The sequence below is a fragment of the Myotis daubentonii genome, chromosome 13, assembly GCF_963259705.1.
Source record: "Myotis daubentonii chromosome 13, mMyoDau2.1, whole genome shotgun sequence".
Classification (NCBI taxonomy): Eukaryota; Metazoa; Chordata; class Mammalia; order Chiroptera; family Vespertilionidae; genus Myotis; species Myotis daubentonii.
The window spans coordinates 52,635,441-52,654,766 of record NC_081852.1 but is presented as its reverse complement, the minus strand read 5'-3'; the positions used below and the strand labels follow the sequence as shown (position 1 = coordinate 52,654,766).

At 38.3% G+C, this 19,326-nt stretch overlaps 3 protein-coding genes across 13 annotated transcripts in view; 1 reads left to right on the top strand and 2 right to left on the bottom strand.

Moving 5' to 3' along the window:
• Positions 1-907, bottom strand: part of SHOC2 (SHOC2 leucine rich repeat scaffold protein) — a 58,841-nt gene extending 57,934 nt beyond the window's left edge. The window contains exon 1 of the mRNA XM_059661362.1: positions 701-907. The gene's annotated coding sequence lies outside the window, so the exon portion shown is untranslated. The remainder of the gene's footprint in view (positions 1-700) is intronic.
• BBIP1 (BBSome interacting protein 1) lies at positions 330-17,076 on the top strand. 7 transcript variants are annotated; one of them, XM_059661371.1, is made up of 4 exons: positions 330-370; positions 1,506-1,603; positions 13,532-13,596; positions 14,964-17,076. In XM_059661371.1, the coding sequence occupies exons 3-4, from the start codon at positions 13,551-13,553 to the stop codon at positions 15,128-15,130; spliced, it is 213 nt and encodes a 70-aa protein (XP_059517354.1). In that variant the 5' UTR covers positions 330-370; positions 1,506-1,603; positions 13,532-13,550; the 3' UTR covers positions 15,131-17,076. The 7 variants fall into 7 exon arrangements, 4 of the variants coding, with proteins under 4 accessions (XP_059517354.1, XP_059517353.1, XP_059517355.1 ...); XM_059661370.1 differs by lacking the exon at positions 330-370 and adding an exon at positions 377-554; XR_009448264.1 differs by lacking the exons at positions 330-370; positions 13,532-13,596; positions 14,964-17,076 and adding exons at positions 377-554; positions 11,652-11,982.
• PDCD4 (programmed cell death 4) overlaps positions 16,570-19,326 on the bottom strand; it is a 28,995-nt gene continuing 26,238 nt past the window's right edge. For all 5 annotated transcript variants that reach the window (XM_059661365.1, XM_059661366.1, XM_059661367.1 and 2 more), the window contains one exon: positions 16,570-17,302. In XM_059661365.1, coding sequence (XP_059517348.1) covers positions 17,242-17,302 — 61 coding nt within the window. In that variant the 3' untranslated portion in view covers positions 16,570-17,241. The remainder of the gene's footprint in view (positions 17,303-19,326) is intronic.

Below are 19,326 nucleotides of genomic sequence, written 5' to 3'. Positions count from 1 at the left end.
CGCCCTCCTTCCTCCTCCTCCTCCTCCTTAGAAGAGACGCTGCCCAACCGCCGCCCCCCGCCCGCCCCTCCCCCACACGCCCCGCCCCGCCCCTCCCCCACTCGCCCCGCCCCGCCCGCCCCGCCACACTTTCGCTCCTACCACCCCGCCCCACCCCTCCGGCGCCGGCCGCTCACGGGCTGGGGAAGAAAGTCAGGCGGGGCAAGGGAAACCGACGCTGCCCAATCAGAACGAGGCGCCAGCGCCAGCGACGCTACCCAATCAGAAGCAGCCTTCGGCTTCAGCTTTCCTCGCCCCGCCCTTTCCCTCTCCTCTGCTCCTCCACGCCCTCTCCCGCCCGCTGGGCGCCGCGAGCTCGCCGGGTCACAAAGTAAGCCTCCAGCGGGGTAGAGACAACACCCAATAGGAAGGTACCGTTGAAGCCCAGGCAGCCATAACTGATCATGGCAACGGGAGTTTACGGGCCTCCCGTCTCCTGTGTGACGTAGTTTTCCCTTCGTCCTATCCCTCCGTTGCCCTGGCAACAGCTAAGCGGTCTGGGAAGAGAAGCATCTGTAAGTAGACCCATAATGGGACCAAAGGTGACCAGACATCCCATGTTAGGCAAGTTCATTAACATTCCGGACTAGCTGCCTGGGATGGGGGCGAGGAGGGAGCAGGTGTCCTGGCCCTTAGTTTGCTGGGACGTCTGGTCACTTACCTATGTGGACAAGAGTTCAGGGCTCTGAAAATCCCTGTCCTGCCCGGAAGTTGCGTTTGGCACTTCTGAATGGGGTCAAGGTGGAAGAGTGGGAACCGCGTGCGCCCCCGGGGCCCCGAGAGTGCCCATTCCGACTGGAGTCGTGAAGTGATGTGGGTGTCCCTGGGCCTCCCCCTGTGATGCAGGCCTGGGCCCGACGGTCCCTGGGAGACAGAGCGCCGCGGAGGCGAGCCGGGCCTTGAGTTGCTTCCGCTGGAAGCAGCTTTTCTTTCCGGGCTGGCCAGGCGGCGGCCCGCCCTCCCTCCGCCTCTCTGTGGGGCGAGGCCGCTCCCCCGGCCCCCTCGCCCCGCTGCGGCCAGCCCTCTCCCGAGGGGCCAGGGCGCGGGCCTCAGGCGGAGCCCTTCACTCCCGCTCCCAGCTCCTGACCACGCCTCCGCAAGTTCCTGTTAAGTACTTTCACCCCCTGACCTTTGGAGGACGAAGAATTAGGGAGCTTGACGAAATCATTTTCCATTCCTCGCTAAAAAGGAAAAGGACGGTCCCCCACCATGGCAGCAACCCTTCTAAGTCTTATTTCCCCGCCTCCTTCATATTTTGAATTTTCTCCCTTTTCTTTTTTTCTCCTCTCTTGAGGATCTGTAAGCACTGATTGCGGTTCTGGATGAAGGTTTTACGTCCGAATTCTGCATGTCTGCGGTTTATTAAAGAATTTAATGCTTGTGAAAAAAACGTATATATACATATATACACACAGTATTAGTATATGTGACGCTTTACAAGAGTTGTCACTCACTATCTCATGTAGTTCCTTCACTAGGCTCGAATAAAAAATTGTCAGTCATTTTGGTGATACCGGGTTGGATGCCTAAAGCTGCAAAGGAAAAAGACCCGGAGAACTTTCAGGTAAATTGAAAATCGGTTTTACCCAGCCAGTCAACAAGGGTGCAAACCTACCTTCTTAATTTCTACTTCCTTAGTACTCATATCCCAGCCAAAATGAACTACTCAATTCTTCCTAGGTTAATCACTGAAGCGCCTACATTTTGTGATTCTGTATTCATGTCCTGGTTATCCTTGGAGCTGTGTTTCCAGATTTTCCCCAGCAGGAAGTAATTTTCTCTGAGCTTACTTAGCACTCTTAGTACCTCTTATATGACAACCTCTATTTTATATAAAAGAGCTGCTTATGTTCTTAGTTTCACTACTACGTTTATGCCTAAATAGAATGGTTTGTATCAGGTTCGTCTTCCTGTCATTTTATCCTGCACATGGTATTTTGGTAAGTATTTACTGAAAGTTTGAATTTTGAGATGTCTCCTGGATGCCCAAGATATTGCCAGCAAAGTTTTTTAGAACTTCAGTTTATCAGAAGTTCAGCATAGTCCCTACTAGTCAACCTTCCTTAGGTTTCCCCTCTGAAGACTTGCCAACATGAGCTACTCCCCAAGTTTATTATTAAAATAAATATTCAAAAATTTAAAACGTTGAAAAATTACAATAAACAGTCATATACCCTTCACTTAGGTCCAATGTTAACATTTTTCCATATTTATTTCATCCCTTCTCACACACATTTTCATTGTCATTGAACCATTTGGGAATAGGTTGCAGACACCTAATATTAAGTAGATGCCCTAAAATTTCCAGCATGTATTTCCCAAGATTTATAAAGTTCTGCAAAACATGATATCATTATCACAACGAAGGAAATTAATAATTCTGTACTATTTAAAATCCATCATGTAAATTTTCTCATTTGACCTAAGAATGTCTTTTCCTCCACTCCCCTGGCAAAGAAAGAATCAGGATTCAGTCAAGGTTCCTATGTTGTACTGGGATATTGTAACTCTTTAGCCTTAATGTAGAATAGTTCCTTTTTTTTTTTTCCTTGTTACACTGGCATTTTGAAGAGTTCAGGCCAGGGTCTTTGACTCTTGTAAATCAGAAGTTGGTCTACAGACTTGATTAGATTCTACTAAACATTTTTTTTCGAGCATACTTTACAGTATTCATACTTTTCCAATCATGATTACTCCTTCCCAAATGCAGCTACATCTACCCCTGCCATGAGTTGAATTCATTCCACTTCTCAGCACATGCATCTTTCTGTGGTGTCTTACAGTTTAGTATTTAATGCTCCTGTATGTGTGGAGTATGCATTAGTGCCCTGGACTGGCAAGATTGACTGCCTGCCTTTATTAAATGTTGCTATTTTTCCTACACTTGGAGCTGACGCAATGTAATCCGCAGCAAAGTGTACTGATGTCAGCATAGTTTTTGAATTTCAACTCATGGCTCTCCAAGTTCTGTTGATGAAAGATGTGTGGGCCCTGCAGTTCATATACAAATGAATCTTGATGTTACCAAAGCAGATATTGAGGCAACTGCTGGCCATCTGACCACATTTCAATTTAGGCAATGTTATTTTTCCCCCTGAAATTCTCTTGCAAGTCCTAATTGGTCTTGGTGTTCTGTGATAGCTTTTTGGTAACATTCATCGAAGCCTATGAAAATTTGCAAAATCAAGATTATACTTAATGGTACATTAGGAAAATTTTCTGCCCAATGGATAGAGACGTACTTCCAGAATTTGCTTGATGATCATGAGAAAAACTCCCAAAACTGCCAAGCTCAGTAGTTCTCATATCCTAGACTTATTTTTTGATCATTAAAGATAAGTGAAAGGAAGAAAATGCACTTAAGGGAGCAGAAGGAAATGCTCTGGGAGGGCAGAAATTGAAAGTTTAGTAATGTACTCCATCAGTCACTTCTTTTGTGGAGAAGGAATTTTGCTCATGTGGGACTGAAATAATTTTAAGTTGACTTCATATTCAAGTAAGGCAAAAGAATATACCAATTAAGACCACAGATTTTAGAATCAGATCTGGGTTTCCGGAACAGGGCCATTCACTAGCTGGTGACTTTGGACAGTTTATCACCTATTAAATAGAGCTATAAAACCCCTTAGGATTGTTGAACAGAATGACTCAACTATATATAAAGTGTTTTACTTAGTGTATAGCACATGGTATGTAGTCAGTGTGTGGTAGTTATTATTAATAACTTCTAAAGCAGTCCAATTTGGGCACATGGGCATGAATTTATTGAGTAATAATGAATCTAAGACAGTGGTTCTCCAAGTTTAATATGGGGCTCTTAATAAAATAAGCAGAGATTCTGATTCAGAGAGTCTGGGGAAGCCTCCAAAAAAATCTACTTTTAATAATGGTCCAGGGGATTTTGATGCAGGTGAGGATCAAATACTGAAGAAATTATCAAATTTTTCTCCTTCCTTGTATACTGTTGAAATAGCTGTATATCTCAGATGCTGAGAATGTAAGAAATTCTTCAAATACCTTTTTAAAAGGTTAATAACATTTTTAGGACCACTTTCTAGTCCTGAATTTTAAAATGGCAAAAATTATTAGAAAAAGACATTTTGCATGAGTAGGATGTTGTGTCATTTTCTACTAACTTAATAATGTCTGCTACTGGAGTATACCAGAACCAATGCCATCATCCAGGTTCACCCAAGAAGAACAGTTCCTGTTCTTAGGCCTAGGCACATTCCAGAAGCTAGACACCACACATTTCATTCCCATGAGTCTGGAGTCATTAGCTAAATTGAAACATGTTGCAACATTTTTCTACCAGCAGATGCCAGATAGCAGAACAGAACAGAATATGGCTTCCAACTACATGACATATGAAGTTATTTGGCATCTCCAGATGAGCATTATCAAACCAAATTAGGCACCCAGCTAGCATGTGGGCAGCCATTCCGTGAGCATTACTACATTGTGTCTGCTGAAAAACACTTTCTTTTGGGGCTCCCTCTTGTACCTTTTTCTCATGTTAGCTCACATTCATAAATCTGCTTTTGAAAATCCATCTATTAAGTCAACCACAAGTCTTGAATAAGACAAAAGATAAACATTTTTGCTGTTTTTCCTCCCAGTCCTGCTACCCCCATCCACAACCTGAACTAGCCAGATTGAATTTACTTAAAGCAGGAGTGGGGCCAAATAAGGCCTGTGAAATCATTTGGTCTGGCCCTGTGAAGGCACACAGGCAGGACTCCAAATTCATTACATCTAGGAGCTTTTTTCATAGCAACATAAATATATGTTAAGTGAATGATGTTATGAATATACAAATGGCCCATGGCAGAAAAAAGATTCCCCACCCCTTTAGGTAACATATCCTGCTTTTTAAACATTGGTTCAAATAATTTTTAAGCATTTAGCAAGCCAGCAAAACATTTAACTAGATAGAACCAAGTTTATTACTTCTGTGTCTCTTACATGAAAACATGATTGGTACTTTGGTTGAGAATCTCAGAATGCTTAAGCAATGTTTTCTTTTTGCCATATTTCAGGTGCATTTACTTATCTAGTTAGGCAACAGGTGACTTGTCACCTTCATCAGAAATTCAAGATAGGTACTTATGTACACCAAGCTTCTATCCCCTTAATGATAGTTTTGAAGGTTTCCACTTGTGCCGCCAACTTAAAAACTTGTCCATATTTTTTCTACCTTGCACTATATTATGAAATAGGTTTGCTTTATTATATTTTTAAAAATATATTTAATATTCAAATATCAAAAAAAGATTCTTGTACTAAATTGCCTTTGTAATGTGAGAATGTATTAGTCCAAAGTAATAAAATATATACTATATTAATATATATATATATATATATATATATATATATATTTAAGAACACATTTGCCAGCACATGCTCTTGAAAAATAAATAAGTAAAACTGATTTTAAATGGAAAACACCTTCATATTGTCTTATAGTTACCATGGTGCTAATGAGGACTCAAAGAATGTTTAGTGTAGAAAGGTACTTAACTGAAAATCGAGCAAATCCTTTATTATAGCAATATGAAAATCAGACCTAGGATAATAAGGGTCAAACAATATTTCTAAGCACTTTTATATCCACTTTCCACTTAAACTTTGAAACCCAGGACACATACTAAACATGTTTTCTATGAGAAAATCAGACCTCCAATTGGTTACACAATGTATTCAAGGTCACACAGCACTAGAGCATCCAGAATACAGTCCTGTAAACTATTTAAGGTATAAACATGATACTTAGAAAACAAAGGAAACAAAGAAGAGAAACTCCAGTACAAACTTGTTTTAAATGATAAATTGGATTTTACTGTCGAAGCTTATTTAAAATACTTGGAATCCTAGATACTCTGAAGCATTTAAATTCAAACATTTAAAATGGGGTCCTGTACAATTAGGATAAGCTGGTAAGTTTTAGATAAATTAATGGATGGATAAGAAGAATTATGATGAAGAGCTAATGGCTGGTTGGAGTGGTAGGCACATATGGAAGATAACTACATTGACCTACAGAATGGCTCCTTGGGGCACCTCGCAAAGGTTAAAAATGGATTGAGGAGACTAGTGTGACTTAGGAGGACAGTTTTAAAAATATCTAAATACTGTACTGAGCATTTTTAGAAACGAAGACTTGGCTTTGGCACCCACAGTATGTTTTAATTTTGATATTTCTGATCCATAGTATATGATGCTTTGCGTTACCAGGAATTGAATTTGGATTTTAGTAATCTATTCTCTTTGTCTGCCCCCTATATGACTATAGCCTACATTTTCCAGATGCCTAGATGAAACTAGATTACAATTTAAAGCTAATAGTCTTGTCTAGCTCTTTAACCCATGATCTTGGGCTTATCATATGTTCATGTATCTGTGAGAAAAAATACAAAACTTGTAACTTTTAAAGTGTAGCATATTTCTAATTAAGGTTGCGATTTTAAAGTTCCAGTGGCATCTTTTAAAAATAATGCTAATGCTATAAACAAAGACCACAAATAAAAAGCAGTATTTTTTCCTGCTAAATTTCTTTCAGGGTAGTATCAAACAGGACAACTGGAATGCTGAATCCTCCGTTAGAGCCATACAGTAATCTGATTTTGACACAATTCTCAAACTAAAGAGAAAAAAATGCAGTGCTTTAGTCAGTATGCTGCACTTACATTTGTATCTTGAGATTTTTGTTCTATTCATTTTATTTTCATCCTCCTTTGCAAAGATAATTAGTAGCTTCAAAACTGCCCATTTCAGCAGAAATTGAAGATCATATTACTTTAACCTTCATTGGCTTCTACACTCTATAGTCTACTCTCCTCTTATTATCTTAAATGTTGGTGTTCTTGCAATGGGGCACCATATTAAATCCATTTGGGGATCTTCAGGCCATTCCCACAGAGAGAAAACTGAAGAGACCAGGCTTTGGAGTCAGGCTTGAGTTCAAATTCTATTTCTCTACTCACCAGCTATTGATGTTGGACAAGACAGACCTGGTTTGAGTCTGTTAAATTTAATTATGTATGAGGGGATGCAATGGAGGGTGAGTAAATGAGTAGTTCAATTCAAAAGTTACCTCTTAGGGTAAAAGATTTTTTCAAAATTACTATAGAAATCCCTTTGAATATCTATGTAGTTAAAATACATGATTTTGTACTAAAACACTTCTGTTATTCTTAAGCAAACTAAAAATTAAGAGCCACCATGATAAACTGTAGGAAAGAAGCTAAAGTAGATTTGTAGGCATTGAAAGTATTCTTCCTTTAAGATAACTTTTAAGATAAAAAGTGTGTGAAGGAATGAGTGGACAATTATAAAGTGTTCCTGCTTGCCTGTAGGTTTTTCTTCATTGTTTTTGTTTTTTAAATAAATATATATACTTTTAATTGATTTCAGAAAGGAAGGGAGAGGGAAGGATAGAAACATCAATGAGAGAATCATTGATCAGCTGCCTCCTGCACACCCCCCACCAGGAATCAAGCCTGCAACCCGGGCATGTGACCTGATCTGGAATGGAACTGTGACCTCCTGGTTCATAGGTCGATGCTCAACTATTGAGCCACATTAGCCGGGTTCATTCTGTTTTATTAATAAGCCTCTATAACGCTAATACATGTCAATAGGCTATTATTCCTAAGTATCAATTTAAGGACAACACTGTAATGGTATAACAGTAAGAGTCACTGAAATTTATTGAGCTTTTACATGTGCTAAGGACTGGTCTAATGGCCTTACCATTAATTCTCTTAATAAACTAAGTCAATGCTATTATAAGCTTTATTTTACCAATGAAACTAAGGCCTAGAAAATTAATTTGTTTAAATGACTCATCTGTCTCCAGGTCCTTCTCTTAGACACTACACTATACTCTGATCTCTATATACTCTATACCACCAATCCTACCACCATCTGCCATCTTTCCACATCCTTCTTAGGTGAGATTACACTGAGTGGCCAAATTATTATGACAACCTGACATTTGTAGGCAAATTAGCTATAATTTCGCGCTGAAGTTGCTAGAGGGCCAGATCATTATAAACATCTGAATAGCACAACATACCTAAGTATCATTGCTGATCAAGTTCATCCTATCATGTGGATGGTGTATCCCAGTGGAGATGGCTTCTTCCGACAAGACAATGCGCCATGCCACGGTGCTCATATTGTTCAGGAGTGGTTTCAAGAATATGAGGGAGACTTTATCTTGCTTAGGTGGCCCCCACAATCACCAGATCTCAATCCAATTGAGCATTTGTGGGATGAAGTTAAAAGAGCCATCAGGCAGCTGGTTCCACAACCATCAAATCTCACAGAACTGGACAGTGCTATTCATCAGGCATGGTTTCAGATTTCTCGCATCACCTTTCAACATCTTGTGGAGTCAATGCCAAGAAGAACAGCCGCAGTATTGAAGGCAAAAGGTGGCCCAACGAAGTACTGATGGGGTGGTCATAATAATCTGGCCACTCAGTGTATATCCATGTGTGTAGCTTAAACTACTGTAGCACTGACTCTCTAGGCCTCCAGTTCTTTTTACTTTCCTATTGGACTTCCACACTCAGTGGGGCTGAACCTCATTCATGGTCTTTACCTTTCCCTCCTAACCTTTTTCTCCTGTGTTCCCAACTTACATTAATACCTGCAACCATCCACTCAAACATGTTAGCTTGAAATCTCAGTCATCCTTGATCATTTCCTTATCACCCAAAAGGTGTAGGGGGACACGGGGATTGGTGATGGACGTTTAAATCTGAACTTCAAGCTCTTGGCTCGGTCAAGGCTGAGCATGAACTGGCCTCCACCTTGCCAGTCCCATCACAGTACATACACTGAGTTTTGTGCGGGGCTTTTTAATCCTCACCCTAGAATGTTTTCATTGATTTTTCAGAGAGAAGGGAAGGAGGGGAGGGAGACAGAGAAAAACATTGATCAGTTGCCTCCTGCATACACTTCGACTGGGAATCAAACCTGCAACTTAGGTATGTGCCATAGCTGGGACTTAAACCTTTTGGTATGTGGGACGATGCTCCAACAAATTGAGCCACCCAACCAGAACTGGGCTTTTTTTTTTTTTTTAATGCTTCTTTCTTTGAACATATTTTTCACTTTGTCTAGAACACCTTCCCCTTGCCTCATAACCAGCTCTCTTCATAGTGAACCCCCATTCATCCTTCTGGGACTAACCCAATGTCGTGTAGTGATTCTTAAGAGACCAGCCACTGTCACGCATCCTGAGCCAAGTCACTCATAGTTTTGGTTTCTTAAGGCACAGCAGATATGCTTTTATTAAATTTAAACTATGTTCAATTGTACCTATTTATTTACTTGGGTTTCTCCTCCATCTCACCTCCCCCAAATTCCTCAAGGAGAGGAATTGGTTCTTATCCACTGTATCTCCCTCATTTAATTGTGGCTGGCACATTACAGACATTTAGTACCTTTGTTGAAAGAAAAAATCTGTTTGCATAGGCACACATGATCCCAAATTCTCCTTCTTATATTACATTTATTTTCTACTCTGAAAGAATAATCATCATCATAGAAAACAGCATCCTTTTCAATTTCAGTGTTTACATCCAAAGCTTAATACCAGATATATAGCCATTAACTTTATTTTTTATGTTCAGTAATCATTTTGTTAATGTGCAATTTGTTTTGATCAATTTTTCACTAATTTTAACTCAATCCAGAATATTTTTTAAGTTTTTCATTTACATTTATAAATATTTTTTGTAGAAGTATGATAGGATGGTAATTAAAATGTGTTCAATGATGAAAATATATTAAAATAAAATTAAGTGGAATGGAAATAAGAGGTCTAGGGAGAAAACAATGTAAAATAACTAAAAAATAAATTCTTTTTTAGTTAATGGATAATGGTAGCTATCAAACTACTCTAATATTTAGATTATACTGGGTATATTTTTCAAAGACTGATATAAAAGTTATTTTTAAGTATGCTGGAAATTATATCCTTTAGAAGTAAACATAACAAATTTATGTCAATTTAGAAATATGTAAAAGAGTAGTTTATCTACCTAGTTTTTCAAAATCTGTGGGGGTTATGGAAGCATAAAACTTGAAGGCCACTGATATATAGTCTTGAGCTTCAAAAGCATGCTTTAATGCTCTAGTCCCACACCCGCAATTTAGTTTGATTACCAAACTAAATCACCTTATAGATTTTTAACATCCATTCTCTAGGAGAAAGTACAAACTAAAGGAACCATGGGGGGAAAGGAAGCAGATTATTTTCTAATTACCCAGACCAAGAGCTTCAAAAAATGATTGACACTGCATTCTCTCTAAGCAGTAAAAGTTTAGGTTCTATTAGTGTAAGTTTTATTTCTGCAGTTTCATGTTTTAAAATGCCTTGACAATCTGTATCAATTTTAACCAATTAACTACCATGCGTCCAAAATGGGACTATATTGGAATTTCTTCCACATGAGCTGGAATATTTATGAATTTAAGTTACCATAATTTTCTTTACAAACCCAGAGATGTCACTAACAAGTCTGATTTTAAAACTGGGCAACCAGAGTTGATAAGCGAGGCTTGCAGCTATAGACGTGCGCGGCGTGTGGGGAAGGTCCACCACTTGCGTACAAAGACACTTACGGTGTACAAAGGGTTAAAGTCTGGCATGGTGTTCCATATGATTCCATTGTATGGCTATTCCATAATGTAACCTTTGACATATTGGTGAACATTTACCCATTTATCCATTGCTGAACATTTTATTTTATCAATGCAGTGCTTTAATGAACATTGTTATTCTTACATCTTCATCCACCCCTGCTATGTTTCTTTAGGGCTCATTACTTTTAGTAGAATGTTTGGGTCAAAGAAAATGTACGTATTTAGTTTTTGTAAATACTACAAAATATTGATAGCTATTATAAAATATCCTAAAAGAAATCTACCAACAAACCCACCGAACAACAGAGCGGGCCCATTTCTCTTCTCTAACTGCAGATACTATCAGGCTTTTGACTTTTTTTGCAATTTTAAAAGACATAACATACACACCAAAATGAGAATGATTTTTACCTTAATGAGGCTGTAGTGATTTTCCTGTTTAAACTGCAATGCATGACCCCCAGCATTCCTAAATCCCTTTATTTTTTCTATATCACGTACTATCTCCTAGCATTGTATTATTTCTCTCCTCTTATTCTAGTCTGCAAACTCCAAAAGGGCAAAGTTTTTGTTTTTTGTCTCTTTTGTTCACTAATTACTAGTGCCTGGCACATGGTAGACAGATAATTATTGAATTGAATGACGTGGCAGTTTTATGATAAACATGAATTTCAGCCATAGCTGGCATGTTTCTTCTTTGGCCCATCTGTCTGTTACACACATTTTCCCAATGAGAAAGTACCCTTAGAGCAGTCACAGCTTCTTAGGCCATATTACACCTAACAGAACATCCAGGTTTGGCTAGTAGCAGGCCATCTGGAGGAAATTAATGCTCCTTCCTACTCTGACTCCCTGGGCAGTTGATTATGAAGACAGTGTAGCTTTGCCGATGTGGCCATCCAGCCACCACCATGCTTATTTTAGCCCTTCCCTTCCTGTTTCTCTCCTGCCAGTGCCTAAGGGGACCGAGGAACAAGAACCAACCCTAGTAAAGCATTCCACCCAGGCAAGTGATGGCACTGATCTTCCCCACACCTGGCCTTTGGCCCACACCCTTTCCATAACAATGGCAGCTTAGTCAAACTGAGAACTAAGGTTTGGTGGAGCAAGTGTCATTATTTTCCTCCGGACAGAATTTGGATGTGAAAGAGGTATATACCAAAGAAAGCAAAGGAATGATTGAATTTCGGGTGGCTGGCATTGCTAATCTATAAAACAGCTAAGAGTTTAGTATTGTTCACCCACCAGTTTAGCATTTTGATAAAAAGTTGGTGACAAAAATGTTTAGCTGTTATGTATTTCCTTCACATTTATCAACATCTATAGGGTATAATCTCCTTTTCAGTAGCATTGTCACATTAGGCCCAAATAAGGGCGTAGTTAATATTTTCATTGATATCTGTAATGGAGATGCTATGTTGTTTCAGTTATATTTAGGGTAATCAAGTATCTGTAGTGTTACTAGCCTTCAACATAACCCGCGGGGGCGGGGAGGAGGGGGTAGGGATGATTACTAGGTACCTACCACTGGCAGGCCAAAGTGCAAGAAGGAAAGAATGTGGCAGGAAAAACTATGCATTCTAAGGAAATTGCATAGGCAGTTATCGCAGATTCCAATTAGTGATGAGTTGCTTGCTTTATTCTCTAGTCCATCCCCCATTTCATCTTCACTCCCAGAAAGAGCAGCATAGTGGTAAGATTGCTGCTTAGATGTTCTGGAATAGGAATTTGAATGAGGGGAAGAGGCTTGGTGAATGAAGAGTAGGAAGCTTTTATCAGGAATGTCAAAGTAGAAGTGGAGTGGGAATAACTAAGCAGCTTCATTTGATTACAACTCATTTGCAGTGGGCGGTTAAGGCAGGCACCAAGCCAGCATCACCACTTTATAAATAATAAATCTGTGGTGGTGATATTGTGAAAGACACATGGTAAGGTTGCATCAGCATCGGTATGGTGAAATATTACAAAAAGGGTGGGACTATCTGGAGAATCACCTGTTTGGAAAGGGATCAGGCTACAAATTACGTCCAGAATACCTTGAATGTATAGCGAAGCTATAATCTGGGATGTAACAGTGGGAACAAAAGTCATCAGCCAGAGATGGCATATATGCTAGGATATTCACAAAATACTCATATAAGGGTATTCATTGGTATTTAGCATATAGCATTTCTATATTGAGGAAAATAGCAAACTGTAAGCATACCTCATTTCTGTTCTTCAAGAGCCAATTTCACCTGTTTGCTACTTTCTTACAACTTGAAAGTGTGCAGCCAGTAACTGATCCTTAGGATGCCTTTTGCCATTATAGCAAAAGGATTAAAGTAGAAACCAGCTATTGAGAGAAGCAAGAATGTTAGGAAATGTTTACCTCCTACCTCATCCTTTCCCTTAATTACCTCTTACCTCCTTCCAAATGGTCATGTTATTTACGTCACCCATCATTCAGGGAAGATATTATCAGTAAACCAAGGTGGCCGCACACAAATGCCCTTTTCCTCAGCTGACATCTACTAGATAATTATCTTTGTCTAAACAAGTGCCAATTTTTCTGCCAATTTTTCAATGGGGGGGGGGGTGTAAATTTAGAATATGCAGTCTTCCAATTAACACTATTAACCAGTGAAAGTTGACAAGATCTAGATGCTTATATGAACTAGCTCAACCTTGTTTCATTTACAAAATCCACAAGAAATTAAGGGGGAAATTATATGAGGATAGGTAGTTTATTATAAGGATTTGATTTTACTTCTTAAATTACAATGGAAATGTCTCATGCGATACATTGGGAATTCATTCTTGAATAATACTAATAATTGATTTCTTCTTGAAGGAAATCCAGCAATTCAGATATGGCAGAGGTGAAGTCCATGTTCCGGGAAGTTCTTCCAAAACAAGGTATTTAAATCACAATTACTTAAGTGATAGGATATAATAGGAACATAAAAAGTAATAGGCAGTGTCTCATAGTGGGCTCAATAGCTAAGAATCTGAAACTACTGTGTTCTGTGTCCCACATTTACTATCCATCAATCGCTTTATTTTTCCCAGTAAAAGGATGACAAATGAAGCACTGTTTCTTAAACCTAGAAAGCCTGTTATATTCAAGATTGCAGGTTACAACCAAAATTCTTAATGAAAAAGCACACTGTAATACACCATAATCTCTCTCTCTATATATATATATATGTGTGTGTGTGTGTGTGTGTGTATATATATATATATATATAAAAAGCCTAAGCGACCATTACTACCAAATGACCGCAACACCTGGTCAACCAGTTGCTATGACACACACTGAACACCAGGGGGCAGATGCTCAATGCAGGAGCTGGCCCTTAGTGGTCAGTGCACTCCCACAGCCACCTTCCTGCGGCCCCTCCCCGTCTGGCCGGCCCCCATCGGCCCCTGGTGCTAAACCATTCATAGAGACCTGCTCTGGGTCGGGGTTTCATAGGTAGCAGAGCAGCTGCCTTGCTGTGATCTATTGAAAGTCAGCCCTTGACACAAGGGTTTGTCTTGCTCCTGTCCTCTCCCTTCCCCAGGGGCTGCCCGCCTGCTGTGGTGGCGGTGTGGAGGCAAGGAGAGGAGGAGGGGTGAGGCGGGGCACCGACAGTGGCAGCGGCGTCCAGTGTCCATTCCTTCCGCACCTGGCCCGGCGACTGTCATCTCTCCAGGCCCCGGCTGGGACAGGGAACCAGGGGTGGGTGGTGGCAGATATGGCCCCTTTCCCAGGGGGGCCAAGGGCCGGCTCCCTCCTCAGGGCCAGCGGCCAACCTCCTGTGGTCCCTCCCCCCCACCTTTGTGCATGAATTTGTGTACCGGGCCTCTAGTATTAAATAAGGTCTGAATCTGGGTAAAAAAAAAAAAACCCAAACAAACAAAAAAAACCTAAATCAAACAGTAGTAAGAAATGCTGAAATTTTCAGTGAAACACTCAGGAATTTGAAATATTTGTGTTAAATTAATGCCATACTTCACTATGTAAGTATTTTTAGGTACTATGCATTTCTTCCAAATCTTTTGTGTCTTTATATGACTTAGAATCTTAGCTATAAAGTTTTAAACTTGTCTTCCTCATGAACTCCCTAGCATTAAATGCTTTTATGTTTATAAAATTTAGAAATGTTACAGGGGTAGACTATGAGAACAAGAGATTTTCATTAATAATGGGTTAAGTTTTTAGACCTTCATTCTAACTGCAAATCTAAACTGCCAAACTACTGGATTATCTCAATCAAATTCTTATTTCTTTTTAAACTTAGGGCAGTTGTCTGTGGAAGATATAACCACAATGGTGCTGTGTAAACCCAAACTTTTACCCTTAAAATCTCTAACTATGGAAAAACTGGAGAAAATGCAGCAAGCAGCACAAGAAACAATTCGCCAACAAGAAATGGCAGAAAAGGACCAACAGCAAATGACTCGCTGAATAACTTAGCACTTCTACCTTACTATTAACAGTAGCTAGAAAATAATCCACCTGTATGCTGAAAGTAGTATGTGTTAATAAAACTGATATTCATATAGGTAATATAAAATACCCAAGACTAATGAAACTTGCATGGTTTGTAATGAATATAAGCCATTAACCAAACTAACCCAAATCTTGTGTTTTTTTTACCCAAGTTTTTAGAACTACCAATTAAGTTAGTATTCACCATTACTATTGCACAGCTGATAACATTCTTAGGCATAAGTGACTAAATACAACTTTTATATTCAGAGAATTTTTAATGTTTATTAAAAACTGAATTTAGAGATACATTCGAATCTTGCATTAAGTGTTCATGATGGACTTTTACATTACCTAATTTTTAAAACTTTTTATGAACTTGGTGTGACATATCATGTTTAAGGCTATTTTGCCTTAGATCCTACTGTCATGACAAAACTCTATTTCTTAAAATAAACTTAAGAAACCTCACATGAGCTTTTAATTATACTGATTTCAAGGACTTAATGAATTACTGGCTACCTTTATCATCCAGGTATCAAAACCCTAGAAATGGAAAACAACATGGATTTAAAAGAGCCCATGAGATAAACATGAAATTCAATCTGTAGTGTTGGTCCTACAAGAGTGTACTGAAACCTATAATAAATATATTCCCAAAAATACCTTTGTAAATTCTGAATATAATCCTTGGTTGATTGGCTGCAATCAATAATAGACAATTTAAATTAGCAGACCTTAAGGCCTTCCTGAATAATTAAGGCTCTGCAACAGAAGTTAGAAATGTGATTATTCTTCAGATAATTATTTATTGGTAACTATTTTCTCAGACACTGAATAAATGCAAAACTTTGAGTCTCTTGAATAATATTTTGAGACATTATTTGGTAATAGAACTTACTAATGATGAAAAAAGGCCCTGGCTGGTTTGGCTCCGAAGGGTCTCAGGTTCAATTCCCAGTCAAGGGCATGTACCTGGGTTGCAAATTCAATCCCCGGACCCTACTAGGTCGGGATGTGTTCAGGAGGCAACCAATTGATGTTTCTCTTCTCTTCTCTTTTGCTAATCCCTTCCTTTTCCCTTCCCTTCATCCCTTCCACTCTCTCAAAAAAAATTAAAAAAAAAAATAAATGGAAAGAATATCCTTGGGTGAGGGTTAACAACAACAAAAAAAGAGAATGATGAAAGGTAACATATATTTTAGAAATTTCATTAGGCTATAGATAAAAACTTTTTTAAAGTATGCATGCATTTCCCAAGTATAATAGTAAAAGAAATTATTACTAGTGTATGTTTGATATAAAAGTTTGTAAGAAAGTTTAGATTCACTAGGTTCAAATGCACTCTCTTATATGATTTTATTTGCTATATGAATAAAAGTATTTTTAAAAACCTAAAATAAATGTACTCCCAATAAAGAATCAACACTGTTTCACATGTTTTATTTTGTCATACATTCTTCTAGAACCGGGTTCATTTTTCCAGTTTTGTAGAAAAATAAATGTTCCAGCCACCATTTACTTAACTGTCTAGTCTTTAAGACCAATCAATACGTTCTCTGGAAAGATGAATAAGTCTCCTGACTAACTCATTTTCTTAAAATTCTTTAAGACAAAGAAATAACTTTTTTTTTACTCCCAAAGCACAGTATTTCAACAGCAGCAGCCAAAATGGGGTTTTAGCAGCTTAACTTTACCCCCTAAATAAAGCTTTGTATAAACCAGTGATTTTACTACAAAAACACTGTCCTTGAAAGAAAGGAATAGCAATCTGACATCAATGCAAAACTTGGAATGATTAGGTCATAAACATGGCACTTACAAAAGGTAGCTTATGAGATCACTCCACTTAAGAAGTGGTTACTTTTCTGTCCCTCCTTTACACCATCAAAAAAAAAAGAAAAAAAAAAAAAAAAAGGAAACACTTCCTTTAAAAATTCCCCTTAAATTTAAGTCTATAAAATTTCAGAAATGCCTTGTACCCAAAACAAGTGTTTAAAAACAAACAAAAAAACTGTGCTAACAACTCTTACAATTCAGAGACATATATATTTTTATAACATCTAAGACTGCAAGAGTTCTTATATTCAGTAGCTCTCTGGTTTAAGACGACCTCCATCTCCTTCACTTACAAAACGTTTTCTGCCCCTGTAATGCAAAGAACATAAACATGAAAACATACAAATTCTGACTACAGTCAATTTAAACAACTTAGGTTACTCATTAAGTTTTGAAAGGTTTTATTTTTTTAAAAAGTCAGTATGGCTCTAAAGCTTTTATAAAACTCTTTTCCTGCTATATTTTTCCTAGAATTCAATATCCTATTGAATAAAAGCTTAATTATTAAAATAAGTTCATCGTTCAAAGGGTGTCATGTTAAAAAATGTTAAAATATAGGACAAATGTTTGTTAGAAATTTAATATTTATTTCTACTGTTATTAATATTATTTAAAAGCTAAACAGCCAAATAGGAAACAACAATATAATCTGGAATTACGCAAACTAGAGCTATACAACCTATCAAAATATCCATGTTTAAAATATCTTTAAAAAATTTTTTTTCAGATGTAGAAAAGCCATAACCTGAATATGGAAAAATAAATCAGATTCAAATTAATTCCAGTCCATAACCCCTTTTGTGGATTCATGTTATTTCAAGTGTCCTTGCTCTGTACTGTAACCACATTCTAGCTACATGTAGTAGCAACAGCCCAGGAGAAATAGTTGACCACCAGCCTAAAGCAGTAAGTGGAAAACAGAGCTTGGGCAGAATTAGCCCTTATTCTCTGACCCTAGACCAACATGCACAGGCACTTGAGACCACACACAAATGTGCAGTTCACAAACTAAGCAAAAGGAGAGAGGATAAATAGTCAAAAGTTTAGGTATCTCTTCAAATGACACTTGATAGTAAGGCCATAACAGAAGTAACCGGTTAGACCTTTGAACAGAGGCTGAAACTTTTAAAAAGCCAGTGCCAGGGTGTTGACCCTTTTTCACACTAAGTCTAACTGTAAACCAGCTATATTTTTTGAACATAAAGACATACACTGTAATATTAGGAGACCAAGGTGGGGAACAAAACAGTAAGTTGCGAGAAGTCTTGCCAAAGTTGACAGTTTAACAGATGTATACCACATGGCACATCAATACATAAAGAATGCCATCACCAAGTAGAGATCTACAGTTTCAAATATTTTTATCAAAGCCATTAAATTATATCTTCCACTGTTATCTTTTCCTTCTCTCTTAATGGCTTCCATTTTCTACAAGGGACACTGCCAAGAAGTATTTCTCTGAGATTTAACACTCACAATATACTTAAATAAAAATACACAAACTTTTAAATATATTAAAAAAAAAAAAAAAAGCCCTAACGGGTTTGGCTCAGTGGATAGAGCATCGGCCTGCGGACTGAAGGGTCCCAGGTTCGATTCCTGGGCATGTACTTTGGTTGCAGGCACATCCCCAATAGGAGATGTCAAGGGCATGTACTTTGGTTGCAGGCACATCCCCAATAGGAGATGTGCAGGAGGCAGCTGATCGATGTTTCTCTCTCATTGATGTTTCTAACCCTCTACCTCTCTCCTTTCCTCTCTGTAAAAAATCAATAAAGTATATTTTTAAAAAAATACACAAACTTTGAAAATTTTTGATGAAAATTATAAAAACTTAAAATGTATGTAAAATAGACTCACAAAGATTAGCTATTACTAAAGAGTTAGATCCTCGTAGCACACATATAAAGTAAGATCCATTTAGCCCCTATTCTCCATTCTATGAAGGAGCAAAAGAAAGCAACTTAAGAGTACAGGAATGATCCTAACATCTTTGAAGCCAAAAAAAAGTCTGGATTGATCCTTGGCCTCTACCATTTGTGACCTTAGAAAAGGCATATTACACCTCCCTAAGATTCAATTTTCTCATTGATGATAACATCGATACTGAAATAGTATTTAAACTTCTTAGAAAAGAGCTCCATAAATTTTGACTTCCAGTGGTTTTATGAAATTAAACTCACAAGGGGGCAAAATAAGCTTCACCCTTGTTTCTCCACAAACACAAAATAGATGACTTTCACTCTTGAGTGGCTCCAGGGAAGTATTAGTATTATTTTTCTGACAGAACTAGAATGATAGAAAATTAGCTTAGCCTTCTAAGCACCTCAGTA

What these genes read in the sequence shown, in the direction of transcription:
- BBIP1 (XM_059661371.1), top strand. Translation starts at nt 13,551, where the DNA reads ATGGCAGAGGTGAAGTCCATGTTCCGGGAAGTTCTTCCAAAACAAG. An exon ending in GGAAGTTCTTCCAAAACAAG is followed by an intron (nt 13,597 to 14,963) that starts GTATTTAAATCA and finishes TTTTAAACTTAG; the next exon opens with GGCAGTTGTCTGTGGAAGAT.